Genomic DNA, 24,262 nt, shown 5'->3' on the forward strand with positions numbered 1-24,262 from the left:
ATGTAACTGGGAGTTACCCGGAAGGGCACGCTCTCTGCTCTGTCAGGCTTGTTTTCGGTGGGTGGTATTGTATTCTCTTCCCTTGTTATTTCTCTTATCATTATTATTATTGGTGGTAGCAGTAGTGATTTGTGTTACACCTTAGTTACTGGACTGTTCTTATCTCAACCAGTGGGAGATTTTTTTCAATTCTCCTCCCCATCCCTCCATGGGAGGGGGGGAGTAGAAACTGCATGGCTGACTTGCCGACTGGCTTAAACCACGACAGTTCTTTTTGGCGCCCAACGTGGGGCACGAAGGGTTGAGATAATGCCAGACCTGACTGGAGTGTGTCTAATCGTATTTGTGATAAGCGTTCAGTGTTTCAGATTAATAGTCACTCGTCACAATGCTGATTTATTGGCTCTCAAAGTTGTTGGTTTTGATCTCACAGTTTCAGTATGTCGTAGCTTACTTAGAGCCGGTATTTGATGTGGTAGTGTTTTTCAAGTGTGGGGCTTGACACACGACACTGATTTAACAAGATGAGGAATTAAAGGCAGTCTTTGGATAGGATGCAAACCTGGCCTCTGAGTGCAGAGGCCAAAACTGCATATAGCGTGCAATTGGGAATAAGGTCCCTGATGATGTTAACTGCTCCATAGACACAAAGAATGAGATACAGAGCTAGATATTGGAGATGAATGAAGTACACAGTTTCTGTAGAAAAACCCAGACAGCCTTTGAGGGAAAAAGGAAGATTATGCTAGTAGAGAGAATTAACACACAAAGTATGGAAAGTTCAGAGGAGCATGATGGAACATCTATGAGACGAGACAGTACGTCCCATTTTCCCACCAAGGAAAGCCTAGGCAACATCAGCAGTCACAGAGAGCTAAACAGGGGCTCGGCTGCATTCAGCTGACTCCTCTGAGAGTGGGAAGAAGATCGTGACTGTTTCCTGAGTACATTCAAAAAAACGTATAGAGTTTTTATGTGGGCAGGGGCATCTGGTTTTCACCCCATATGCTACTCTTTTTGGAGTGTAAGTACGGAGCTGAGTAAGTGCAAGGGGTTGTTTATATGATGAGCATGTAACAGTCTGTAAATAACACCAGAAACCAGTAGTAATAAATAAATTTTGCTTTCCACCATGGGGCTCCGAATTATCTTTTAAGATCAATTATTTCATTAATCTGCTTGATCTTAAATGAGATGGCACTTGCGCAGGGATGGCAGGAGGGAACACCAGTTATCCTTCAAGATTTGCCTGGAGTACACTTACTTCCCAAACATCCAAAACACAAACAAAACAGAGAAACAAAGCCAAAATAAAACACAAGAAAACCTCACAAATTCCATCACCTCCTAGCCGATGTTCTCTCCTTGCGGTGCTTACCATCAAAGACTCCATACTCATCGATGCTATATTCACTGGCAAGGTAGCCTCTTGCCATCAGATGTAGGGAAGCTGTGACCAAGCGACTTAACACTATTCTTGAAAAAGTAAATACAGTAAGTAGTGCAGAAGTGCAGAATTTAGAGGGCACCTCGGGCCTCATTAACTCCCCAGTGCTGTGGCATCCTTTCTGTCTTGAAAAGGTTTCCATTAAAACTCTTCTTACAAGTAACACAATAAGGAACAGCACATAGGCTATTAGTATACCAAAGGATGAAGAATAAAGAATAAATAATTTCCCTGCCCCTGTGACTGACTTTATTAATTGTAGGCTGGAAGGAAAGACGGCAAAAAATAGACTACCGAAAACAAAGGGAAAGCGTCTGCCGTAAAGAGGTTGTACATCTCAGATTGAAACCTCTGTGTGTTGATGTGCACATACATGCGCATATATTATTTGCTACCAATTTCTGCTGTTTTCAGTGAATTTCATACTAATCTTTCATACTCAATTTCGTACTAAACTTATCTTATAAAACAAAAGAATTGTTGATAAATGTTTTCCTGGCAGCAGCCAGAAGAAAGAGCTTGAGGTGTATTAGTGCACATCCAGACTAGTTCTTATCCATTGTTAAGAGTATAATCAGTGACAAATAATTCTGCAGGTACAGGGAAAAGGCACCCATACAACCAGTATGATGAGTTTTCCTGACATGAAACCTTTGAAGGAAGTTGTCCAGTAGAGAAAGACTGAAAAGGTGCCAAACACAATGTAAGCATAAAGGCAGGGCATAGTGCAACTGTGAAGAGAAAGTGATACGCGGGTCTGTTTCTAGGCAGGGAAGATGTCTGTGATTCATCAGTAGTTGGTGGACATTTGCCATCGCAAGCCATGCTATCAACTTTCAATCAGACTAGATTTCAGTTTCCACAGAGAAACATGTCAATATTGATGCCCAGTGGGTTTAGGGAGTACACACAAATACCTGATGTATTATGTATGCACATATATATACATATGCATTTCTGTGAATACACATCCATTTATTTAGGAGTACAAATGCAGAGCCACTGATATATATTTGTGTGATTATACACGGATGTAATTATATGGAGGTTTTATATTTGCATTTGTAACTACAGGATAAAAATACTGATAATGTATTGGAGGTTTCTTTCTATATCCAGAAGAAATAGGAAGCACATAGATAAGATAAAGTTGGACGTAAAGAACTGGCAGCCTGACACACTGAGTAGGCTTGTGCTCTCACTGAAGGTTGGGGCTGCATTAATGTTAGTTTCCTTTCAACCATGACAGGGAAGGAGGAGGGAGGTCTGGAAAGCACCATCTGCCTTTCCAGATTGGTGTTAATCTGCCAATAATTCATATTGGATATAAAGAATTAATGCTATGGGAGAACATTAAAATATACAAAGTTTTTCATCTTCAGCATATGGAGCAAAGACCAGCAAAGAACAGGCATCAGGTTGTCCTCATGAGCCAGGAGGGTGGAAAACCCTCAGAAAGTTGTCTTGTGGGTAAAAGAGAATGAAAACACAGACAGGTATGGAATATAAACTGGATATTCCTCTGATAAGCAAAGAAAGAAACCTGGAAGCCAACAAAAAAAAAAGCTTTGCAAAGGATATTTTAAGGTTGGACTAGCAACACTGGAGAAACTAGGTCAAAGCCCAGACATGCATGAGAATGAATGAAATCCTGGCTTTGAGGAACGTGCAGGCTATGTTTTGTGATCCTGAGATGGTTCCTGTGTGAACACAAAGTAAAAGCAGCGTCAAGTGAAAGGTTACACAAAGGGATCCTGAAGTCACCTGGAAAGGGTGGCATCAGGGAGAAAGCAAAGCATGGGGTGATATATCTGATGTGAAACACTAATCCCATAACAGTTGATTGTGGTTTTTACATTGACCAGAGAAGGTCGACATATGCTGTGCTGGGAAAACTGCCAGCAGAAGTACTGCTATTTTTTTAATGTTTTTAATACAAATGTCAACCTTTTCCTATGTATACAGCTTTATTAGAGAAAGGAGTGCTGGTTACTAGGCAGAGTGATCTCTACTTCTTATGACACTTCTGAAGAAGATGTACATAGAGTAGGAGTGAAGTACATACAGATGACAGTTCACTGAAACAGCACTATTTTGTCCTGTACCTGGTATTCCAGCATAATACGGGAACCTCTGACTACACCTGCCCAAGCAAACTGAGCACTGACAAGCAACCAGCCTCACCATGAAAGCATCAGCATGTGTTCTAGCACAGCTTTGGCCCAGGCTGAATGACACTGCTGATCCCAGTAACGCTTTAAGAGCTAATGCAGGTCAACGGCCACACCAAATGCACGTAGCCTTTCTGATGGGCAGGAGGGCTTAAGAGAGTTGATCTGTACAAACATGACCTCAACCATGCCTGTTGGACCCAGGATCTCCGAGAAGTCCCTGGCCCATTTTAGTTAGCAACTCAGATACAGCCTTTGAGTCCCAACTCCATGTATTGTATGTGCCTCTATACTTTGCTCCTATGCCCCCTTTGGAGCAATCTGCCAGTTCCAGCACCTGAAACCAACCAATATAAACAAGTATGAAGGCTTTTGCATAGGCAAACAGTGTATTTTGGATCTGTTATTCTACCCCTCCTCATCGAAGGTGGCAAAGGAGCTTTGTAGAGATGAATAAATAGCCTTTCAAAGATACAACCTCTGCATTCCCACAAAGGTCCCCAGTGTCCTGTGCAGTATGAAATTATCTTGTAACAACAACATTTAAGTTTCACCCCAGAATTGAAAGGACTTACCTACTCTAATACTAGGAAAAGAAAGATCATCCGCCTCTCCGAGGACAGAAAGCTGGAGCAGCAACATAAGTGATCTGGCAGTTCTTGCATAAACAGGAAGGGAAGAATTCCACAAATTTGATGACATGTGCTCTTTATTTTCAGAGCTGTTTGATTGATGAGTGACTGTGAAGGGGTGCTGTGTACGGGGAGCTCTGCTGATGGGCCTTGTGATCCAAAGCTGGAAGGAGCTCTAGACTGACATCACCGCTACCTGATGACAATTTTCTGGCTCTGGGGTTTTTTCTTCTGTCAGACATACTGGATTCTAAACACCATCTCTCCTTCATTTCATATGTCTTGTTTTTCTCCTAGCTTCCCCTCCCCCCCTTCTCCTCTGAGTTTTCTTACAGTGTAAAATGTGTGAATGGGAATGGGTTGTAGTCTGAAATCATGAATGTGGTGTCTGTTCCACTCTAATTTTTACAATCCTTGCTTCATACACAGCAAAAATTACCAGCAAAACAGTTTGTTTTATTCTCCTCTCTGGTAAGCTGAAGGTTTGAGAACTTCTCAAAAATTCAGCCTTTGTGAGAAGACTACAAAAAGGAGCAGGGGCCAGAGGCTAATGCCACAACACCTTAAGACTCTCCATCAGTAAAAGCACAGACTAATGACTCACATTCCAGAAGCAGGATGGGGTTAGTAAATAGTAAAATTTTTGGACCAAATATTATAGCTGGAAAAAAACCCAAACCAGGTAAGATTTCGAATACACAAGCCCTTTACCATATAGTAGTAATGGCTTTAAGTGATACTAGCCTTAATTTCCACAGATGTGTAACAAATTTTAAAGCAAAAACTCAGCACAGTAAGTAATGTTCAGTTTACCCGTGATACACAAAGCACAAAGTCCAGAAATTACACTTCTGGCTATATGAAATGTACTTATATTCTATGTATCCAAAGTATATGTTGTTTAATTTAGTGGTTTGTTTTATGAAAAGAAAATGAAAGACATCATTTGTATAGCTGCTTAATGTTTTATTCCTGGCTGGGTATTTGGACTAGGAAAACAACAGCTTTCCTTTTGGCTGTTAGTGATTAATTATTCAATGTTAACAGCCAAGAAGGAAGCTGTTAGCCCTCCTTCTCTTCTTCACAGCTTTTCTTCCCCTCGTGGGTCTAAATCTGTCCTTCACAAATACGAAGAACAATTTGAATTGCAGAGACAGCATTTTGGCCTCACAGGAAACAGCCTATGGTTTACACTATTTCCTTTTAATATTGGTGTGGTTTGTTCTCCAGCCTTTTAAAATGACACAGTAGCTGCGTCACTTCCTCTGTCACTGATGTTTTTCTTTGAACACCGTTAACAGACCCACCTCCTTTACAGACCTGCTCTCTTTGGGCATTTTCTGAAATGTAATAACTGTTCTGCCCAAATCGCTGTATTTACTGCTAGACAAAGTAAATAAACTCTAAACATCGTGGTTTTCCTCCGGCTTCCTCAGACTTTAGAAGCATTTAAAAGTTTTCTCTAAAGACAGCAGATCTTGGTATCGATGATAACTGCTTGGATCATCCTAAAATAATATCTCATAAAATAAACCACATAGTCAGCATACTTCGGTAAAGTGCTTGAAGGCCAAATGTGCAAGTCTTTACCTACAGAGTCAAAAAAGTCATACATTTTGCTTTTCTAGGATGAGAGCAACTCATGACATAATCACACACCTTCCTTGACCAGAACATTCCCCTTTACTCTCCTCTGAGAAAAACCTCTGGAAACAGATTCATCTGCTCCAGCACGCCTTCATGACAGGTCATCCCAAGACACTTTTGCTGTATCAGTCGGGGACATACAACCCTTCATGATTGTTTCCTAACCTCTGCTACTAAACCATTCAGGTTATATTACAGACCGCTTGAAATGTTAACAGCAAAAAGAACACACCATACATGCAAAATCACAAACTTATCGCGAGTCTGGCTCAAGTCTTAACAATCTAATGAAAGAATTACCCATCCAGTTACAATGGTGCTAACATGTCACAGTTCAAATTATATTCAGTTAAACCTGTACACACTCATTCTAATATCTACCCATTTTTTTTTGGTGGTATGCTTTCCTTTCCACTGCTTCTATGAGTGTTAACCATGATAGCTCCAGTGCAGGGGAAGGGAACTGTGAGCTATCAGTACTCAAGCTGTTCAAAGCTGATCAAAAGCTAAAATAACATAATAGTTACCTGGTCATCAGACAATCACTATTACAGGCAAACAAGCTAAAAGAAATCTGCAGGCAGGCCAAGACAAGTCCATGCAAACCCCGAAAAGTCCAGAGGCCTCAGCTCAAAACTTCAGACAAAGCCTGTGGCTTCTTATAATTAATGGTAACACCACATCTACTGGGCTACAAGGCTACATATTTTCCTTGAACTGGCCTTATGAAAGAGATCTGAAAGCCTACAGCAGTAAAGTTTCTCGTCAAATTCTCAGTTTGAAAAAGCACCTCAAGGATTTACGTCTTCGAATCAAGTGGACCTCTGGCAAGTGCTGGGGACTGTGAAGCAAACTCTCTTCAAGATCAGATATTCAATTCAAACTAGATTAGAAGAGACTAGATCTCATTACTCATCAGTCAGTCTCTACAACAAACGTCTGAATTGCAAATTTGCCATCATACAGTAAACAAACAGACATTCTTATTCACTGCAAAAGGAGAGCAAAACTGAAGATTTCATGGCTGTTAAACACTGCAACACCCTCTTTGGTCCAAATAAAAGCCTACTTCTTACCAAAATGAAGCAATCGTACTCCTGAAAGGTGCCCGCTGCTCCCTTTGTAGCTCAAAACAGAGGAATAAACAGTGTATGTGAGTCTCCATGATAATCAACATAACCCTCAGCCTCTGCCTGTATATCCAAAACCAAATGCAGATTTAGACTGAGACTCACCATCTCTGACCTCTCTCTACATTTCAATGTGTTACTTTGAAATGAAATAAAGTTGTCACTGATTACATAATGCTAATAAAAAGACACCTATGAAATCCCTATAAATCTTTGCTTAGCTTTTACTCTTTCTCATGAGGTTATGTGCTTTTCTTATGAGGTTCTCTATTTCAAGAGATAAATTACTCCCAGGCATGGAATCTCATAGCTCATGGAAGAGGCAACATGACCTTTACTCCTATAATCTCCCAAACATGTATGAGATTTTAATTCCATCCCAACATGCTTCATGTTATTTTCAGGCACTGTCAACGCTGACATTTTCATTTACCTCTATGCAGTCATTGCAGAATTTGGTGAAGAAACTTCCAGCTGCTGATCTTGTGTAGAGAGGTGCGAATCAGGAACTACTGAGCTACCCCTCCACCAACTGACAGAATGCAATCCTGCACCACAAAGACTAACTTCAGAGATCCGTTCAGGGCATTTTAGCAAACATTCTCATGTTCTGAGCCTACAACATGTAGAAAAGAGGAGGCCCAATTCTTCAGGACTGTGTCTTTTGTTTGCAACCCATCAACTACATCGATTTGGGTTACTCATCATAAAAGAAAGGAAACAGGACAAAAAATAATAATTATACCTGTAGAATTTTTTGAAAACCAAAATTCACCAAACAAGATTTCCCATCTGTCCTGTGTAGTGTCAGTATTGCAAAAGAAAGGACACTTGCTTACAGATGCCTAAATAGATTGGGAAAACCCTGCCTTTGTAATTGAAGGATGTCTCCACCTTTTAAACACTGAAAGTTGTTATTGATTCCCCCACCAGATGGAGTAGCATGTACAGTTATGATGATTCCTGCAGACATGTGATTTACTTATTTGGACTGCGTACTGTACTCTTAGCTAATATCATCTACTTGGTTCAGTAAATCAAAAATTCAAGCTCCAGAGCCTGAATAAAATCACTTACTAGGAATCTTCTTTCTTTCCATGTCTCTCCAAGACCTTTGATAACCTGAAGTAGGTTCTATTCACAGTCAGCTCTTTACCTCAAATGCTGACCAGCAGAAATATCCCTGGTTTCAGAGGATGCAGACCTTCAAGTCCATGTCAGAAAGGCTACACAAGAATCATATGGTCATAAGGTAATTCAGGTGGGAAGAGACCTTGAAATGTCATCTAGTGCAACCCCCTGTTACCTACAACTCAAAGGTGGGCCACCTATGAGATCAGATGAGGCTTCCCAGGGCTTTATCCATCAGGTCTTGAAAACATTCAAGGGAGAAGACTGAACAATTGCTCTGTGAAACCTGCTCCAGTGCTTGATTGTCCTCAAGGTGAAAAGGTTTCTCCTTGTATCCAACTCCTCATTTTATCTTACACCCATTGTTTCTCATCCTCCTACTATGTACTGTTAGGAAAAGCCCGCTTTCAACTTCTTCATGACCTCTGCATAGGTATAGGAAGGTTGCTATTAAGCCTTCCCTTCTCCAGGCTACAGAGGTCCAGTTCCTTCAGCCTCTCCTCTCAGAGCAAGTGCTCCACACCCTGAACACCTCTGCTGGATTTGCTCCAGTTCATCACTGTCTTTCCTACATTAAGTGTGCTCAAAACTGGACACAGCAAATCTCTTCCTGTAAACTGAAACATTGTGCCAGCACTCTCCTGCATTTCCTTGTATTGACAGCTCATGCAGAGGCTGACTCATACTAGATGGACTTCATACTTTCATGTCAGGTTCACAGCATTACATAAAGGAATATTTGTAACTTAAATCCTGATTTCTAGCCCAGCCTGTGTCACTGAATTGCTGTGAGGAGAAAATTCAATTCCCACGCTGCTTCCATGTAAGGACAGCATACATCTCTTCAGAAACATACAAAAAGTTCACCCCAACTTGACATGTATAATTTTAATGTGACAAAAGAACACATCCCCCTGATGCCTTGGGACAAGTTTCAGAAGCAGGTGTGATCAGGTGGGACTTACCTAGTGCTTTCAGCTCAGGCTGTATTTTTCCTGGAAAAGGCAGGATGATGCTAGATGGCCTCAGCAGAAACCCAAGCAGTGCTTTCTGGCAATGAACAAAGGTGGACACATACACAGAGAAATTGGGAGTGGCATTGATGCAGTGCCGAAATTAAAGTGGAGGCAAAGCACTGGCTTTGCTCAGACGTAATTGGCTTTATCCCACACACAGCAACCAAGAACAGGACATACAATTACTGCCCTTCTGAGCAAGCAAAAGGGAACAGCCCAACCACAACCAACATCATGACAGTTCTTCAGTGAATTATATCCCATACATGAACTTGAGCTATATATAAATAACTCCTACAAAGCAGCAACTGCAACCAATGAGGATAACAGGGAAGTGAGTGGAAGCTATACAATTGTTTAAAGCAGAGGAGAGGTTTAGGGATTAGTCTGGTCAAGACTTGAAGGCAGCACACTGGGAGAATAAAGAAACGATGGTGGTATTGCTTGTGAGAGACAGTATTGTGAGAGCTAGTGAGGTTTTGCTACAAAGAGCTAGTAAGTATTAGTGGTTCTTAGGAATTAGTAATATCTCAGACTATTATGCTTTCTTTACTATCTTATTTTAAGACAGTACGTAGGTCTGCTTTTATTTAAAACTTACTTCCAGTTCTGCATGACTGTTGTCTTCTAATGCACCTTAACAGTCTTTCAGGGAGACTGTGCTACAGGGGTTTTACCCAGCAGCATCAGCTAAGGGTGAGAAGTGAAAAGTAAGAAGGGAAGCACTGCATGAAACCTCTTCTGTCACGGCAGGTGCTGGAAATATTCAGCCTGGGCATGCTAATTAGGCACTACAGTAACACTTTCAAGTCTGGGATCTGATGGTGTTAAATGCATACTGAAAAAATAAGACTTTGTATGTGAAATATTGCTTTGACTCCACACATTTGCTGGTTTACAATAAAACAATCATTACACCTGGAATGCAAGAACTTGCAGTGCCATCACTCTACCACTTTAATCTGCCTTTGCAGATTTTTCATAATCAGATACTTCTTTTGCTGTAAGTTAAGATGCTGTGTTGGAAATATATGCCAGTTTTTATTACAAGGTTCCTTGTCACCTGATCCATGAATTATGGATCAGTATAGTTCCCAACTTCAACATTATTTGAAAGCCACTGTCTTTGAGTAGACGGTGGAAGAACAGGTTCTGGAGCATTAATACAATTGTTTCACAGCACTCTTCATAGAATCATAGAATGGTTTGGGTTGAAGGGACCATGGGCAGAGACACCTTCCACTAGAAAAGCAGTTTTATGGAGGAAACACATTACAGCTCATTCCTTGCCTTAAGTACAAGGAGAGTCTATTTTTCTAATCAAATTTAATGTAATGATCGGTATAGCACCTGGGTATTCATTTCAGGTTTGCAGTAAAGCGCAAGCTTAGAAACTGAACAATAAAAGCATTAGATTTCCTTTTTAACACAAACGCACAGCTGCCTCATCCTCCTCGAACAGATGCTTAGCAGCTTTCCCATTAGCTTCACTATGAGACAGTCAAGCCCATGACACACACACACAAAGTTTGCTAACATTTCTCTAACAGGTTTTCTTTTTATTCCTCACTGGTGACACAATTATTTTCATACAAGACTAAAACTAGGCAAAATTTATATCCATTCGTTTTTTCCCACTGCATAGGAGTGACTCAGCCATACGTACCACAAAATTCCGCCTAGCGATGGCAAGGCACTAACAGACAGATTCTAACTGTGTCGGCACATCCAACACGAAGCAAGTTAAACTGAACGGGTTTAGTGATATTCATGGGGTAGAAACATGCTCTGACAGCATTTACTGACTTACTGTCTGTTTAAAGTGCTTTCCTGAATTGCCAATTATTTTTTTCTTCAAGGATCATGGCGCTCCTAAAACCTTTGGTCTCTCGGAAGTCTGTTTTGATGACTGAACCTGCCAAGCATGTCTTCATGAGCTTTTCCTGTTTCATCATCACTGTACTCTCTCAGATTATTTCATCAGCGAAATGAAGTTAAAGATCCTTAGCTCAGTCAGCAGCAGCTGTTGAATGCAGGGTTGAATTTCATTTCAGACAATCTGGCACCTACAACATTAACAAATGCTCCAGCTACTCTAAGTTGCTGTCCAGAGTTCTTCAACTGCCTGGAGCAACTGGCACCTACAGGATACCTCTTCACCTGACAGTAAAACAGGTTAGCAGAACTAAAACCTAGAAATGCAGGTTTGTCACCAGTGACTACAAAAGGTACACAACTATTAGCAGCTACATTCTGGAACTCTAGAGTTAGCTAATCTAAAGTTAAATCTCACCCTAGAGAAGCCAGGTACGTGTCATTCACACAGAGAAAAGGAGTTCATCAAGTTACACATCCTCAAAAGAAGCCAGGAAAAAGCGGAGAGAAAGGGCTAACACTGCATGAAGTAGTAGTGTTCCTTAAATATGAGGAAGGAACAGCTGCAGGTGAACTACCCTGCTTGGACACCAGGACAAATAAAAGACCTCTGTGCTTCCTTCAGAACACAGATGCTTTTTCAAATGAGCTACACAGCCATAGCCACAACAACCCAAATCACAGAGATAAAAGGTTTGCTGCAACAAGCCATTTCACTGAAAACTTTTCCCCTTAAAGTGGTTAATCTTCAAGCAATCATCCACGACAAGAGGCCTTATCTGATGTTCTCCTGTTCTTGAGTTTGCCACCAGGCAGAAAGTGGTTGAAAATCATTTTAACTTGTAGGTAGAAAACATTATTGGATGCAGAATTAGCAAAAACATTTTTCTTCCCCCAGGTATTGTGAGGTTGTTTCTCTGTTCAGAAGCACAGAGGTATCTCCCTCCACAAACCCACTTTCAATGAAGACAATTCTGTCATTAGTAAGTAATTTTGCATGCAGACAGCAGGGAGATTAGTATTATTTAATTCCACCTGGAACAGAGGAAAGGCTCTAATTCTATTATCCACTACTGTGAGTTCCTCCATGCGTGAGATTTTAATGTTCTGTACAGTTTTTTAACAACCTGCAGCCAAACATGAGATAAAATTGTTAAATCTGTGGTGATCCACATCTGAACTTGGATAGTGTCGTAAGTAAAATAGGTGTGTTCTGTTCACTGTTGTTACTACCTGCCATGTCTCTGCATTATCAGAGCATTATCATACATACTACATGGCACAATTCAGTATGATCAGCAGCCCTCAGAGAAAAAGAGATAACTAGAATACAAAAAGAAGAAGAGAAAGTCACAATACATGTCAAGAACGACATATACCCAGGTACTCAGTAACTTCACACCTGCTCTTCTTTTGCCTGCCTTTCTTTCCACCAATTTCCGAAATCCAAGCAGAAATCACAAATGCTATACAATTTTCCCCTCCAACTAAAAAAATAAAGACAGAAAGTCCCCTCTTACAGCTCACATCCCAAGTTAAGAATCATTAATACTCTTTAACATATTACTAACAACGCCAAGTCTACAAAACAATCTTCTATGAAACACAAATAAACAGCTAATATGAGGATATCAATGCAGCATTATCAAAGCTGGAAATATATAACCTTGGCATTTCAAGAAATAAAAGGCATCTCTTTTCCAATCAAAAAACACCTCAAGATAAATTTTGCTACCAAACCCCTCACAGAATCCATTAATGTATTCATGAAATCATTTAGCGCTCACCACATGATCTCAGTATACCATCTACTCATCTCGAGCTAACACAGCTGAGGAAGAGAACACAAGCTGTTCTGTTTGCTTCTTTGCACTGCTGTCATGGCGCAGGCTAATGAGGGTGTACCATCTTACATTTTCAGAGACGCATCCTTTTGTATTTCTAAACTGATAAAGCACTGTACACATTTGCATAAACCTATCTTTACAGATACATATATAAGGCTGCAGTAAAGGCATTATAACTTACTGTGAATAGTACTGAAGAGAGCTTGCACTAGTTTATGTTATGTTTCATAGGGTCAGAGAGCTTAAGAAACAGCTTGACATAGATGAGACATTGGAAAGAGCTGACAGTTTCTTCTTGGAGGGCAAATTCAGAGTCTGATGTGATAAAAGAAAAAATATCCTTCTGTTGCAAGTGGGTCATATATGTATGGGACTATCACAAATTATACACTCAAACAACTGCCCTTCCCCTTGGTCCCTTCAAGAATGAAAAATCACTGAGAGTGATTATCAGAGGCACAGTACTTATCATGACACGATGTCAAAAGCTGGGAGGAGTTCACACGCTATATACACACTACAAGAAGGTTGTCCTGGGTATAACCAACTGGATACTAGTAAATAGTGAAGCCTGGAGGTAGGAAAAATAAAACCCAATCCCCAACAAAGATTGTTTTTGTGTAGTACAGCTGGTGTCTACAGAGCAAAAAGCAGTTCTGAAACATCAGAACTAATGAAGCTCACATATACACAGATCCATAGCTTGTCTGTGATTGACTGCAGTGTGTAAAAAACGTGCAAGACCAAAGAGTAAAGCTTTTCCTAACCTAAGGACATCTAAGTCGCCTACCTCTCCCCCAGTTCTCCATAGGTAACAAGTTAAAAGTGAGTTTTTGCTCAAAGGGAACTTCTACAGTCTGCCTCTTCCAACAGCTACCTATTCCATCCAACCCTCAAGAACACAGTCTTTCAGCTTTTACTCCTCTCTTAAATCAGACTGAAGTTGGCTCCTGGGCTCAGATTCATTGCTGAGGGATGGAGGGAAAGCTTAAGCGACAAGCTATTCTCATGTACAGCAGGACCGTTTCCTTATAAAACCCCTTAATCACTTGAGGAATAATGGAGTCTGAGGTTACAATTTTTTTAAGAATAAAAGGTTCTAGCACATTATCATATCTTCTACGGAAATACAAGTCCTTCCAGATTTCCTGAACCTTTATCATTAAGGAGATAGAGTAAAGCTCTTCGTAGACCTGGAACCCTCTCTGGGACTTCAGTAAACTATAAAGATATTCACAATTTCTAACAGTCAGCTCAGCCAAGCTTGTATTTCAATCACATACAAACAGGCATAGAAATTCAGTCTTACTAATTCCTAGTTGTCTGATATGAAGCTTTGCAAACGACCATCCTTCTTTTCCACCTATTTCTGAAAAGACTAGTTCCCTGTATTATAGGTTGGCTACTCTTTATCAGCATGGACATAATTTATTCACCCAGACCAAACAGAATTTCACACTCATTATTAGCCATACTTCTGGTAAGTCTCTGCAACTTGCATTTCTTTATCTGTCCTTCTGTGGGGCTGAAGTTTTGATAAACATCAACTGCAAGCATACACTACAGGTCATGTACACAAAATGCTAAAAATATGAGCATAAATTATCTAATGCTTTTATGGTGATCATTAAAATGATCACAAATTGAAAACATACAGTAGAAAAATCTGTCTTTATCATGTACAAAGAATATTAAAGCAAGCTATGATATTTCAGCTAGCTGTGTCCAAGTATCACTTCTTTAATGAATTAAAGCAGCAAGGGTTTTTCTAAACCACAGAAAAGCACACACTTCCAAAATATAAAGTCAAGAAGTGGGAAGTAAATTGCCCAAAACTAGAGACATTAGACTCTTGACAGTGTATGTGAAAATCTGATACAGGCAATTCTAAAATACGAAATATTTAATCAAGAACACCACTGTCAAAATAGTCATTTTCATGCTAGACTCAGCTGAACTAAATGTAAGCTGTGGAGCAGTAAAAGCCTTTCCCCCCCCCTCCTTTTCTTTTTCTAAGTTCAAAGCTGATTTTGGTCTTTAGAAGCAGCCGGATAGCAGGCAAGCAAAAACATGGAAAGCTTTAAATGGAATTACTTGATGTGGCAAAACAGCTTTTAGGACCAGAAGCATTTTGAAGAAAACTGTTTCCTGCTGTGTTAGAAAACTGTATCATCAAGAGAAAAGGTTACCTATTTAGATATTACTGTTACCCATTAATCTTTTCCCTTACACTACTTGAATAAAAAAAGTCCATTATCCCTTTCCCTTTGAGTCAGGAGCAGTCTGTCCACATTGTCAGTAGAAAAAACTGACTTGCATTTGGTCCTTTCTTAGCATTTTCTTTCTTGCCGTAAAATGAAAACACTCACTGTACAGACTTTATTTTCTTGTTAGGCAAAGCATTTAAATGAGGTCCTTATCTCCACCTTTTAAAGTGGTGAGCAAATACACCTACTTGTTTTATTTTCTCTTGTGTTTTTACCGCCCTTCCATAGCAGCAAGTGATTTGTGGATCCTTCTCCCTTTGACACATGACTTATTTGGCTCAATTTCCACCGCTTTAGTGTAATCTGGTACCCCACTGCCTTTGAGTCATCAGAATTCCCTGTTGCTCAACCTTCAATCCTCTGAAAACATAATCCTCCTACCATTATATTTTGTAACACAATTTTCAACCCTCTGCATTTACACTAGGCATTATGGCATAAGCATAGCTCAGAGCAATTACCCTGAAGTTTCTTCCTTTCAGAAGTAATGGTACTTTAAGAACTGCTTTAAAGGAAGGTAGTGCATGAGAAAGGCTGCTTCCACAACATGTCAGCAGTCAACACTTGTATCAAGGCTGCATAACCATGAACAGTCTTCCCATTACAAGCTGATATTCAAACAGAAATTGTAACATGAACAACAGGCTAAAATAATTTTATCCAACTATTTAGAAAGGCCTGATTTGGTTATCTGAATCTCAACACCACATCAGCAGTGAGAAACATCTGAAACACTAATGCACCAATATGTAAGTACCTTTGAAAAGAAGGAAGAGCTGTCTGAATGTTCAAAAGGCAAATAAAGAACACCACCCACAAGGAAACTGGAGACTTAACTGAAGAGCCACTTAACTACATCTCAGCTTACTTGCATGTCCTGTTATCTAAAACACAGCCATTGCTCTTCAAGTCCTCTCATTCCATTTTTAACTCACTAAAGTCTTCCTTGAAAGAGTCTGGACCTCCAGAAGAAATATGTCTTTGACAGTCATGCAATTATTCTTTTTAAAATCAGTTAGGAACCAGTTCACCCTGTTGTTCCTTCAGTGCAAATTGAAAAACAAGCACTTATATACTTTCATGTATAATGAACACCGTGTAAAGTTCAACTTGCATTTGGGAAATAAATGAAATCAACCCAGCTATTTTTCTGGGGTTAACAGAAAAACATGACCAGCTCAGCTAGTGTACCTCTGTTTTATTTCAACGGACATGTTTGTTACTTCACCTGTTTGTGCACCTGACTTTGCCTCTCCCATTCACAAAAAAAAACCCAACCAACCAAAGATCTTCTTGCATAAAATTATATAGCAATGTACAGTATAGAAGAATCTGAACTGTCAAATACTGGGATAAGAGGAAAAAATACAGTTAAAACTGTTTCTATTTCCATACACAACTTTTATTGCAGTTCCTGTATTCTAAGTGTACAGATACAAATATAAAATGACGCATGACAAACTTTAAACCTGCTCAAATAGCAAACTGAGAAATTAATTCAGTATTAGAGTCAAAGTTGACAGGACTTCAGCAGATGAAAGGAAGCTTCCCCAGTCTTTCTCCAAGAACAATCAGGATCCACCATATTTTTGGTCCAAGATGTATGCTTTAAGCTGGCAGCTGAGTCTACGAACGAGTGTATTTACCCCAGATGTGCAGCATAAACACAGAAGCAATAAAAAGAAGACTCATGACCAAAACTGGAACAGGCCCACTAAAAATAAAGAAAAAAATGCATTAACATAAAAAAAAAAGTTTGCTTTGTCCAAAGGCCAGTCATTATCAGCCAAGTGAACTTATCAGTTCATAAGCAATTGTATGAAAAAACTTATTCTGCTCCCACAGAAATACCTTAAAGTATTACAAATGAGATACCCATCTCTATCTAAAACTGCTGCTGTCCATTTTTAAAGATACGTTTACACACCCTAATTGTTACATAACTACAAAGCACAATATATAATAATAATAAAAACATAAAATCACTCATTTAAAAAGCCATTAACAGTTCATTATTACTCAATGTTGTGCAAACAATCTCTGGAAAATTATCAACTGCCTTTACTACTCGGATAGCCACCTGAGCAGAGATGTAGTCAGATTAAAAACCAACAGAGTCCTCTAGCGGCTAGTAAAATTTTGGCATAAGATTCACATTAGCTTTAGTTTTTCCCAGAAGTTTTATTTCTTGTGGAAACAATGGCAACAGTGGGTGAGAAACAGAGACTTTGTTTCCTTCAGAAAGATACACAGAATGACAAAGTTAACCCCATCATTAAATCATTACCCAAAATGTATACATTAACAAATTTCTTAACTTTTTTCCTCCCCATTATTATATTGTTTAGAAATTGTATGGTGATGTTTTTAAAAGCCAGTTTAATCTTAGCACGGTGAGAGACTAAATCATCTGTTTCACACTGTGGTAAAATACTGTTATCTGCACTACTACAGAATTGCATGCACTCAGCACTGGTTCATACCATTCACTTCATATAATCTCATTTCTGATTTTCAACATGAATTCTGTTATCCAGCCTGGACTAACTGGGTCCTTCAGGTTACTATTTATAAGCAGGTGTTACCTGAATACAAAGTTAGAAAGAAGCTGAAAGTGGATAGAAACAATTCACTAACGTATTTTTATATGAGATCATGGTCCATGTACTTCAAATATTCGTAACTGCAATCTTATATTGAGTTTTAAAATTCATTTGTTATCCACCATAGATTTATTGGGGTATGGAGAACCCTGAACAGACACAAAGCATTTATCACATAAACCAGTGACAAAACGTGCACAATAAAATAAAAAAGTAAAATACACATGCACAGTGACTACATAAGCAACCCCTACCAAGAAGCTTGTTTCATCAAGCAACAGAATGTAGTTCTCGATCCCCAGTGTTTTATATGTATTTGAAGTTTATGTTCTCCATAATATAAACTGCAATGATATCAGGTGCACAAAATCTTATAAGGTTTTTTAAATTCCTATTTAAATTTTTTTTAAATTACTATTTAATCCCTTTGAGCCTTTAGTAGTAGTAATACGCAAGCTACTCTTTGCCAAAGGCAAAAATAGAGAAGCACCACTAACCAGAACAGAGCAATGCAAAAATAAACAAGGGAAGGTTGGTTGTATGTTTGGTAGCTGTTTGGTTGTTTTGAGATTTTTTTAACTTGCAGATGACAAAATAAACAGTTTTCGAACACTGACATGTATCTTATTTCTTCCAGTCCCAAAGACAACTTGCTAAAACCTTGCCATTCTCCTCCATACATCTGATTCTTCTCAGCACACCATGCAGTTTAAATAAACAGATTCAGGCACCTCTAAGAGTTGACACTGTTCGTTCTCAGAATGTCTTTCATAAGGTTGTATACTATATCACAAGGCTAAATTGGTTCTCTACCCACAGGAAACACCACCAATAGCTCTTCAGACAAGAAAGCACAAGACAAGACATGGGAACCACAGGTATCAATTGCCACAGAAAGGGCAACAAGTTTGGGTTTAGTCTTCCTTGCAAAGTATACAATGCTCGATCTGAGTTTTAAAGAGAAAAATATTGCATCCCACTCTCAATCAGATTCCCCACACCTCCCTTTTGCTAGTATTATTTTTAAAGGCATTCCTATGTTCTAGAATCTTGTACTACAGGTAAATGTACTGTCCTGAGGCAAACCAAACTTGCTTGTTCAACATACTCTTCACTTCTGATGTTGAGTACAGCTTCTAAATGACTAAAATATAACCATGCAGAAAATATAAAATCATAACTAGCATGAAATAACCTGTTCTCAGGTAATTTTATGTTGGTTCTTTTCCATAGTAATTTCAAGATCCCATATTTTGAACATCAGGATTAAAACAAAACACCATCACGCTAAGCTCTCACACTGCTGTATGCAGTAGCAATCACAAACATTTTTAAAAACTTCAGCTGAAGCACTTGACTGAGGCAACCACAACCCCTCTATAACCTGTATTTACCTTTAAACCTACCAAACAGGACAAAGAACATAACAATTGGTTGTTATGGAAAAAACATGCATAGAAAAATATATGGAAATCTGTAAGAAAGAATGTTGCTCCCAAGCCATGGTTCAGAAGGCATTACATCTGGTGTGCAGCTGATTTGTAAAACCAAACCACTTTTACAGATTTCTTTCTTTCATTAAAAGCCTGACCATATAGCTACTTGTGGCAGCCTGCAGAAAAATCTCCAAGCAAGCAAGCAAACAACAACAAAACAAAAAAAAAAAAAACAAACAAACAAACAAACAAACAAAAAAAAAAAAAAAAAAAAACACACCAAAAAAACCCCAAACAACACTTTCAGTGTTTCAAAACCTCAAAATTTGGAACCAGTGTGTTGCAACGTAAATAGAAGGGAAAAGTCTACTTACTGACCTGCTTGTATTGAAGTTTAGAACAATTAAGTGGCCATTCAACATCAAAAGTGACACCAAAGGACTCACAATGAAACTTACTAAAATTGGTAAATCTGCTTTGACAGCTTGTATCACAGTATTTAAAAAATATAAAAATCTACCTAACAGTAAGAACACTTCTGTTTTTTCTTAGTTTGGTTTTACTAACTTTTTTTTAATTGAGCTTTAGTAGGCCAAACAACACAGAAAATTGTTGCCTTTGCCTGTCTGCACAGATTTACTCTAGAACACTATTACTGCTCTTTGGCTTTTTCTTTTCTTAGACTTGTCTCCTCTTTGGATTCAGAATGAAGAAAGCAAAAGCTGAAGTAGCAGAGCACCACTACTTTAATGGTTTGCTTTTTAAAGGTTTGTTTTTTAAAGTCAAGCACATATGAAAATGAAAAAACACGTAAGAGCTTCTGAGGAAGGACTACCCATGGAACAATCACTAACTAGACTATCACAAGCCCTTCCCCAAATGTTCTGTTTGCACAGCCAGCAGCAGCCCCCTTAAAGGGCTCCAAAATAAAATACTAATGAATTCTCTTCAACCCAGTAAGACCAAGAGGCCAGTAAGTATAACTCTACAGGAAGCATAAACACCCACTGAGGGTATGACTTAACATGCATCCACCAGCTGATATACACCTTCCACCTTTGTTATCCAAGTATCAGGCTGTAAAGCTTGTTTGGGAAAGTGATCTGATTGACTCAAACCAGCCAAAAAGTAAAAACTTAGGCTCTCCTTTCAGTTTAAGGGACACTACCGCAATTATTTGACAATAATCTTGGAATAATCACCTTGTAAAAACAGAGATATACCAGAATGCTATTTGCTGTGCAAGCTTAGCTAAAATAGTTTATCTTCAGCTCTTCAATAAAAACACCTGAGATTCTGCAAGCACGTGGCGTATCAGTTATGTTTTCAAGCGGGTTGCAAGATCATTACATACCTATTAATATAGAAAACAACCCAGAAGTTTTAACTAAAAGAGAACAAAAACATGCACAAAGATGCCTAAATTCACCGCGACAAGTAATCTTTCCCAGCTTTAAAGGGACTGCTTACAGACTTCAATGACCATTTAAAGCAAGACTAGGCAATTACCAAATATAACATGTACCTACCTTTTTAAAGCCATTATAAACTTCATAAACTTTAGAACTACCTCTCCAGGTTTACATATCAAGTAAAATACTTTGTTCCAAATCTAAGCATCCATCAATTCAGCATGTTTTCCCATGCAGACCAAAACACTGATGTCTCAGTTCAAAGACTGAAAGATTACAGAAGCAGATGAAATACACAGCCCCCATGCCTGCCACCACCCATACACCCAACTTACACTTTAAGCCCTGGAGAGTCCTCAGTGTAGAATCGCCACATCCCACCAGTGCCTGTGGATGTGGCACGGCCTGCACTTCTTGTCCCGCAGCTAGCATTTTTCCTTTAGGGTACAACAAAATGAAACAAAGACCAAAACACATTAGTAGTCTGCCAGCTTCTAGCTGGCAACACACCCCAAGAGACTGTACAGAAGGAAGACACTTGCATCAGACAGTACAGTTAGGCAACTGGAGGGTATCAGCCTGTGCAGCCAACAAGCAGAGGGCACAGCACCTCCTAAGGCTACGGCCAGGTGCACCGAGGCCCGGTGAGGGCTGCCACTGCAGCTCTGCCCGTACATCCCGCGGAAGCACACGGTCAGCCCCTCTGCCCGCCGCTGGGGGTGCCCAGCCGTCAAGTGCAAAGGACGGCAGGAAAGAAAACTGCCCTACTCTGAGAACCTACCTCTGCCGGACAGTGGAGCCCGCCGCACGGGGAGCCACGGCCTTGCTGGGGGAGCGGCCGGAGGAACCGACGCTAGTAGCGCTGGGGTTGGGCCCGGGCTGCGGGAAATAGAGAAATCCGGGAGACGGTAAGGGGCAGCGGACACAGCCAAGGAAGAGGGGCAGCCTCAGCCGCCCCCTGCCTGAGGCAGAACCTCACCATGGCGGCAGTATCGACGTTAGCTCAGAAACCGACACGACTTCACACACGCTCCCGAACAGCTACCCCGGCCACGTCCCTGCCCGCAGCAAGCCCCGCCCCCCACCGCGCCTCCCGGGACCCTGCGGCTACCCGCGGTGATGCCTGAGCATCGCCGGCCTCTTTTCCCTTCCTACCCTGCTCCTTAGCCCCTTTCCGAGCGAGCAGGCTCTCCGTAGCTCCTCGGAGCAGTTCTCTCCCTCACCAGCGACCGGCCGGGCTGCCCGAGTGGAGAACTCGTGGGGCGAAGCGGCAGGCAGCACCTGGACAGCCCGAAGGGAGGGCGAAAGTCAGGGCCCGGGAAGAAGGCTGACGTGTCCTGCGGCGGCCGCTGGGCTACGCATGCGCCTCGCTGGGCGGTGCGCTGCGGGCGGCTGGGTCGCTGGGCCCACCGCAGCAGCTATGGCAGCGGCGGAGGAGGATGGTGGGGAGAGCCCGTCCGTGCTGTTCCTGCACCCGGACCTGGGGCTGGGCGGCGCGGAGCGGCTAGTGGTGGACGCGGCGTTGGCGCTGCAGGCGCAGGGCTGCCGGGTGCAGATCTGGACGGCGCACTACGACGCCGGGCGGTGCTTCGCGGAGACGCGCGGCCTGTCGGTACGGCAGGCCGGCGGGTGGCTGCCGCGCAGCTTGTGGGGCCGCGGACACGCACTGTGTGCCGCCCTGCGCATGGCCTTCGTGGCGCTTTACATCCTGCTGCTCAGCGGAGAGCGGGCCGACGTCTTCGTCTGCGACCAGGTGCGGGGCCGGGCCAGGCGGAGGGCGCCGCTGCGGGGGTGCTGGCGGGTAACGGGGCAGCTGTAGGGAGCGGCAGCGGCTGCTGCTGCGGTTCCCCCACCCCTCTCCCTGGTGGTGGGCTTTGTCAAAAGAAAGTGCATGGGGGAGTCCCAGGGCAGGGAGAGGGGGCGGGGTTTGGCGGCCTCGCAAGCCGAGGTGAGGGAGGAAATGCAGAGCTACAGTGGGAGGTCCTGGGTGAGAGAGTGCAGTTTGATGTGGAGGGGAGAAGGAGAAGAAGGTTGGACTGATAGGATGAGGGGTCATGGGTTCAAACTTAAACAGGAGAAGTTCAGGTTAAATATAAGGAAGAAGTTATTTACTGTTAGGGTGGTGAGGCACTGGAATGGGTTGCCCAAGGAAGTTGTGAATGTTCAATTCCTGGCAGTGTTCAAGACCAGGTTGGACAGGGCCTTCGGTAACATGGTTTAGTGTGAGGTGTCCCTGCCCATGGCAGGGGGGTTGGAACTAGATGATCTTAAGGTCCTTTCCAACCCTAACTATTCTATGATTTTAAGGCGTTTGGCTTGTAAAAGACTGGCTCTCAGGGTATGGCTTTGAAATCATGTGTGAACAGCAGCAGCACTAAACCAGATGATGATTGTCTACTCTTGTCGTGTCTCTCCTGGTTGCACTAGGTGTCTGCTTGCATTCCTGTACTCAGACTGGCCAGAACTCGTAAGAAGGTTTTGTTTTACTGTCACTTTCCTGATCAGCTTCTGACCAAGAGAGAATCTGTCCTAAAGCGCATCTACAGATTACCACTTGACTGGCTAGAAGAGTACACTACTGGCATGGCAGACTGTATTGTTGTGAATAGCAGGTTTACCGCCAGTGTGTTCAAGGACACGTTTAAGTCCTTATCTCACATAAACCCAGATGTCCTCTACCCATCGCTCAACATCAGTGGCTTTGAAACGGTTGTTCCTGCAGACATAGCTGACCTGATACCAAAAAAGAAAAAGTTCTTGTTTCTTTCCATTAATAGATATGAGAGAAAAAAGAATCTAGCATTGGCTCTTGAAGCTTTGCATGAGCTTCGAGGAAGACTTGATTCTCATGAGTGGAATGAAGTTAACCTGGTTATGGCAGGTGGTTATGACAAAAGAGTTCTGGAAAATGTGGAACACTATGAAGAGCTGAGGAGACTTGCAGCCAAGCTTAATGTTAATGACCATGTCACTTTTCTGAGGTCCTTCTCAGATGAACAGAAAATCGCTCTTTTTAATAACTCTATATGTGTGCTTTACACACCAAGCAATGAACATTTTGGCATTGTCCCTCTGGAGGCAATGTATATGAGATGTCCAGTTATAGCGGTTAATTCAGGTGGTCCTTTAGAATCAGTCTTGCATAATGTTACAGGATTTTTGTGTGATCCTCTGCCAACACAATTCTCTGAGGCCATGGAAAAAATTGTAAGAGATCCTCTCTTAAAGAACACAATGGGAACAGCTGGGAGAGCCAGAGTTATGGAAAAATTTTCCTCAGAAGCATTCAAGGAACAGCTGTACCAATACATATGCAGATTAACACAATAAAATTATATTCCCATATTATATTTTACTGCTTTGTATCTCTCATTTATGTAGGGGACTGGTATTTATTGTGACTATGATGAAGAATCTGGGACGTATGAAGTTCTGTGTTGTTATTCTTGTGTTGCCTTCTGTCACTTGATACAAAGAACAGGCAAAACATCCCCCACTGCCTCATCAGAAGGTTAAAATTTTCATGTGGTAGGCTGGTCTGCCATTGCAGTTCTTTTGTGTACAGTGCCTTGGAAAAATGGGTAGTTATATGGCAGTAACTTACTAGGAAATTGCTGGACCTTTTCTACTATACAAAATGCGATCCTG

The 24,262-nt window shown here is 41.1% G+C and overlaps 2 protein-coding genes across 2 annotated transcripts; one reads left to right on the plus strand and one right to left on the minus strand.

The window, feature by feature from the left end:
- Positions 1-16,148: 16,148 nt before the first annotated feature.
- Positions 16,149-21,724, minus strand: SEC61B (SEC61 translocon subunit beta). Its single transcript, XM_080611297.1, has 4 exons — positions 21,594-21,724; positions 21,396-21,493; positions 20,950-21,051; positions 16,149-16,877 (listed from the first exon to the last, which is right to left on the minus strand). Exons 1-4 carry the CDS (start codon positions 21,594-21,596, stop codon positions 16,790-16,792), a joined length of 291 nt encoding a protein of 96 aa, XP_080467423.1. The 5' UTR covers positions 21,597-21,724; the 3' UTR covers positions 16,149-16,789.
- Positions 21,725-21,843: 119 nt separating this feature from the next.
- Positions 21,844-23,959, plus strand: ALG2 (ALG2 alpha-1,3/1,6-mannosyltransferase). Its single transcript, XM_080611296.1, has 2 exons — positions 21,844-22,367; positions 23,042-23,959. The coding sequence occupies exons 1-2, from the start codon at positions 21,975-21,977 to the stop codon at positions 23,942-23,944; spliced, it is 1,296 nt and encodes a 431-aa protein (XP_080467422.1). The 5' UTR covers positions 21,844-21,974; the 3' UTR covers positions 23,945-23,959.
- The last annotated feature ends 303 nt before the right edge of the window (positions 23,960-24,262 follow it).

This window comes from Psittacula echo (genome assembly GCF_963264785.1).
Source record: "Psittacula echo genome assembly, chromosome: 2".
In the NCBI taxonomy this organism is placed as follows: domain Eukaryota; kingdom Metazoa; phylum Chordata; class Aves; order Psittaciformes; family Psittacidae; genus Psittacula; species Psittacula echo.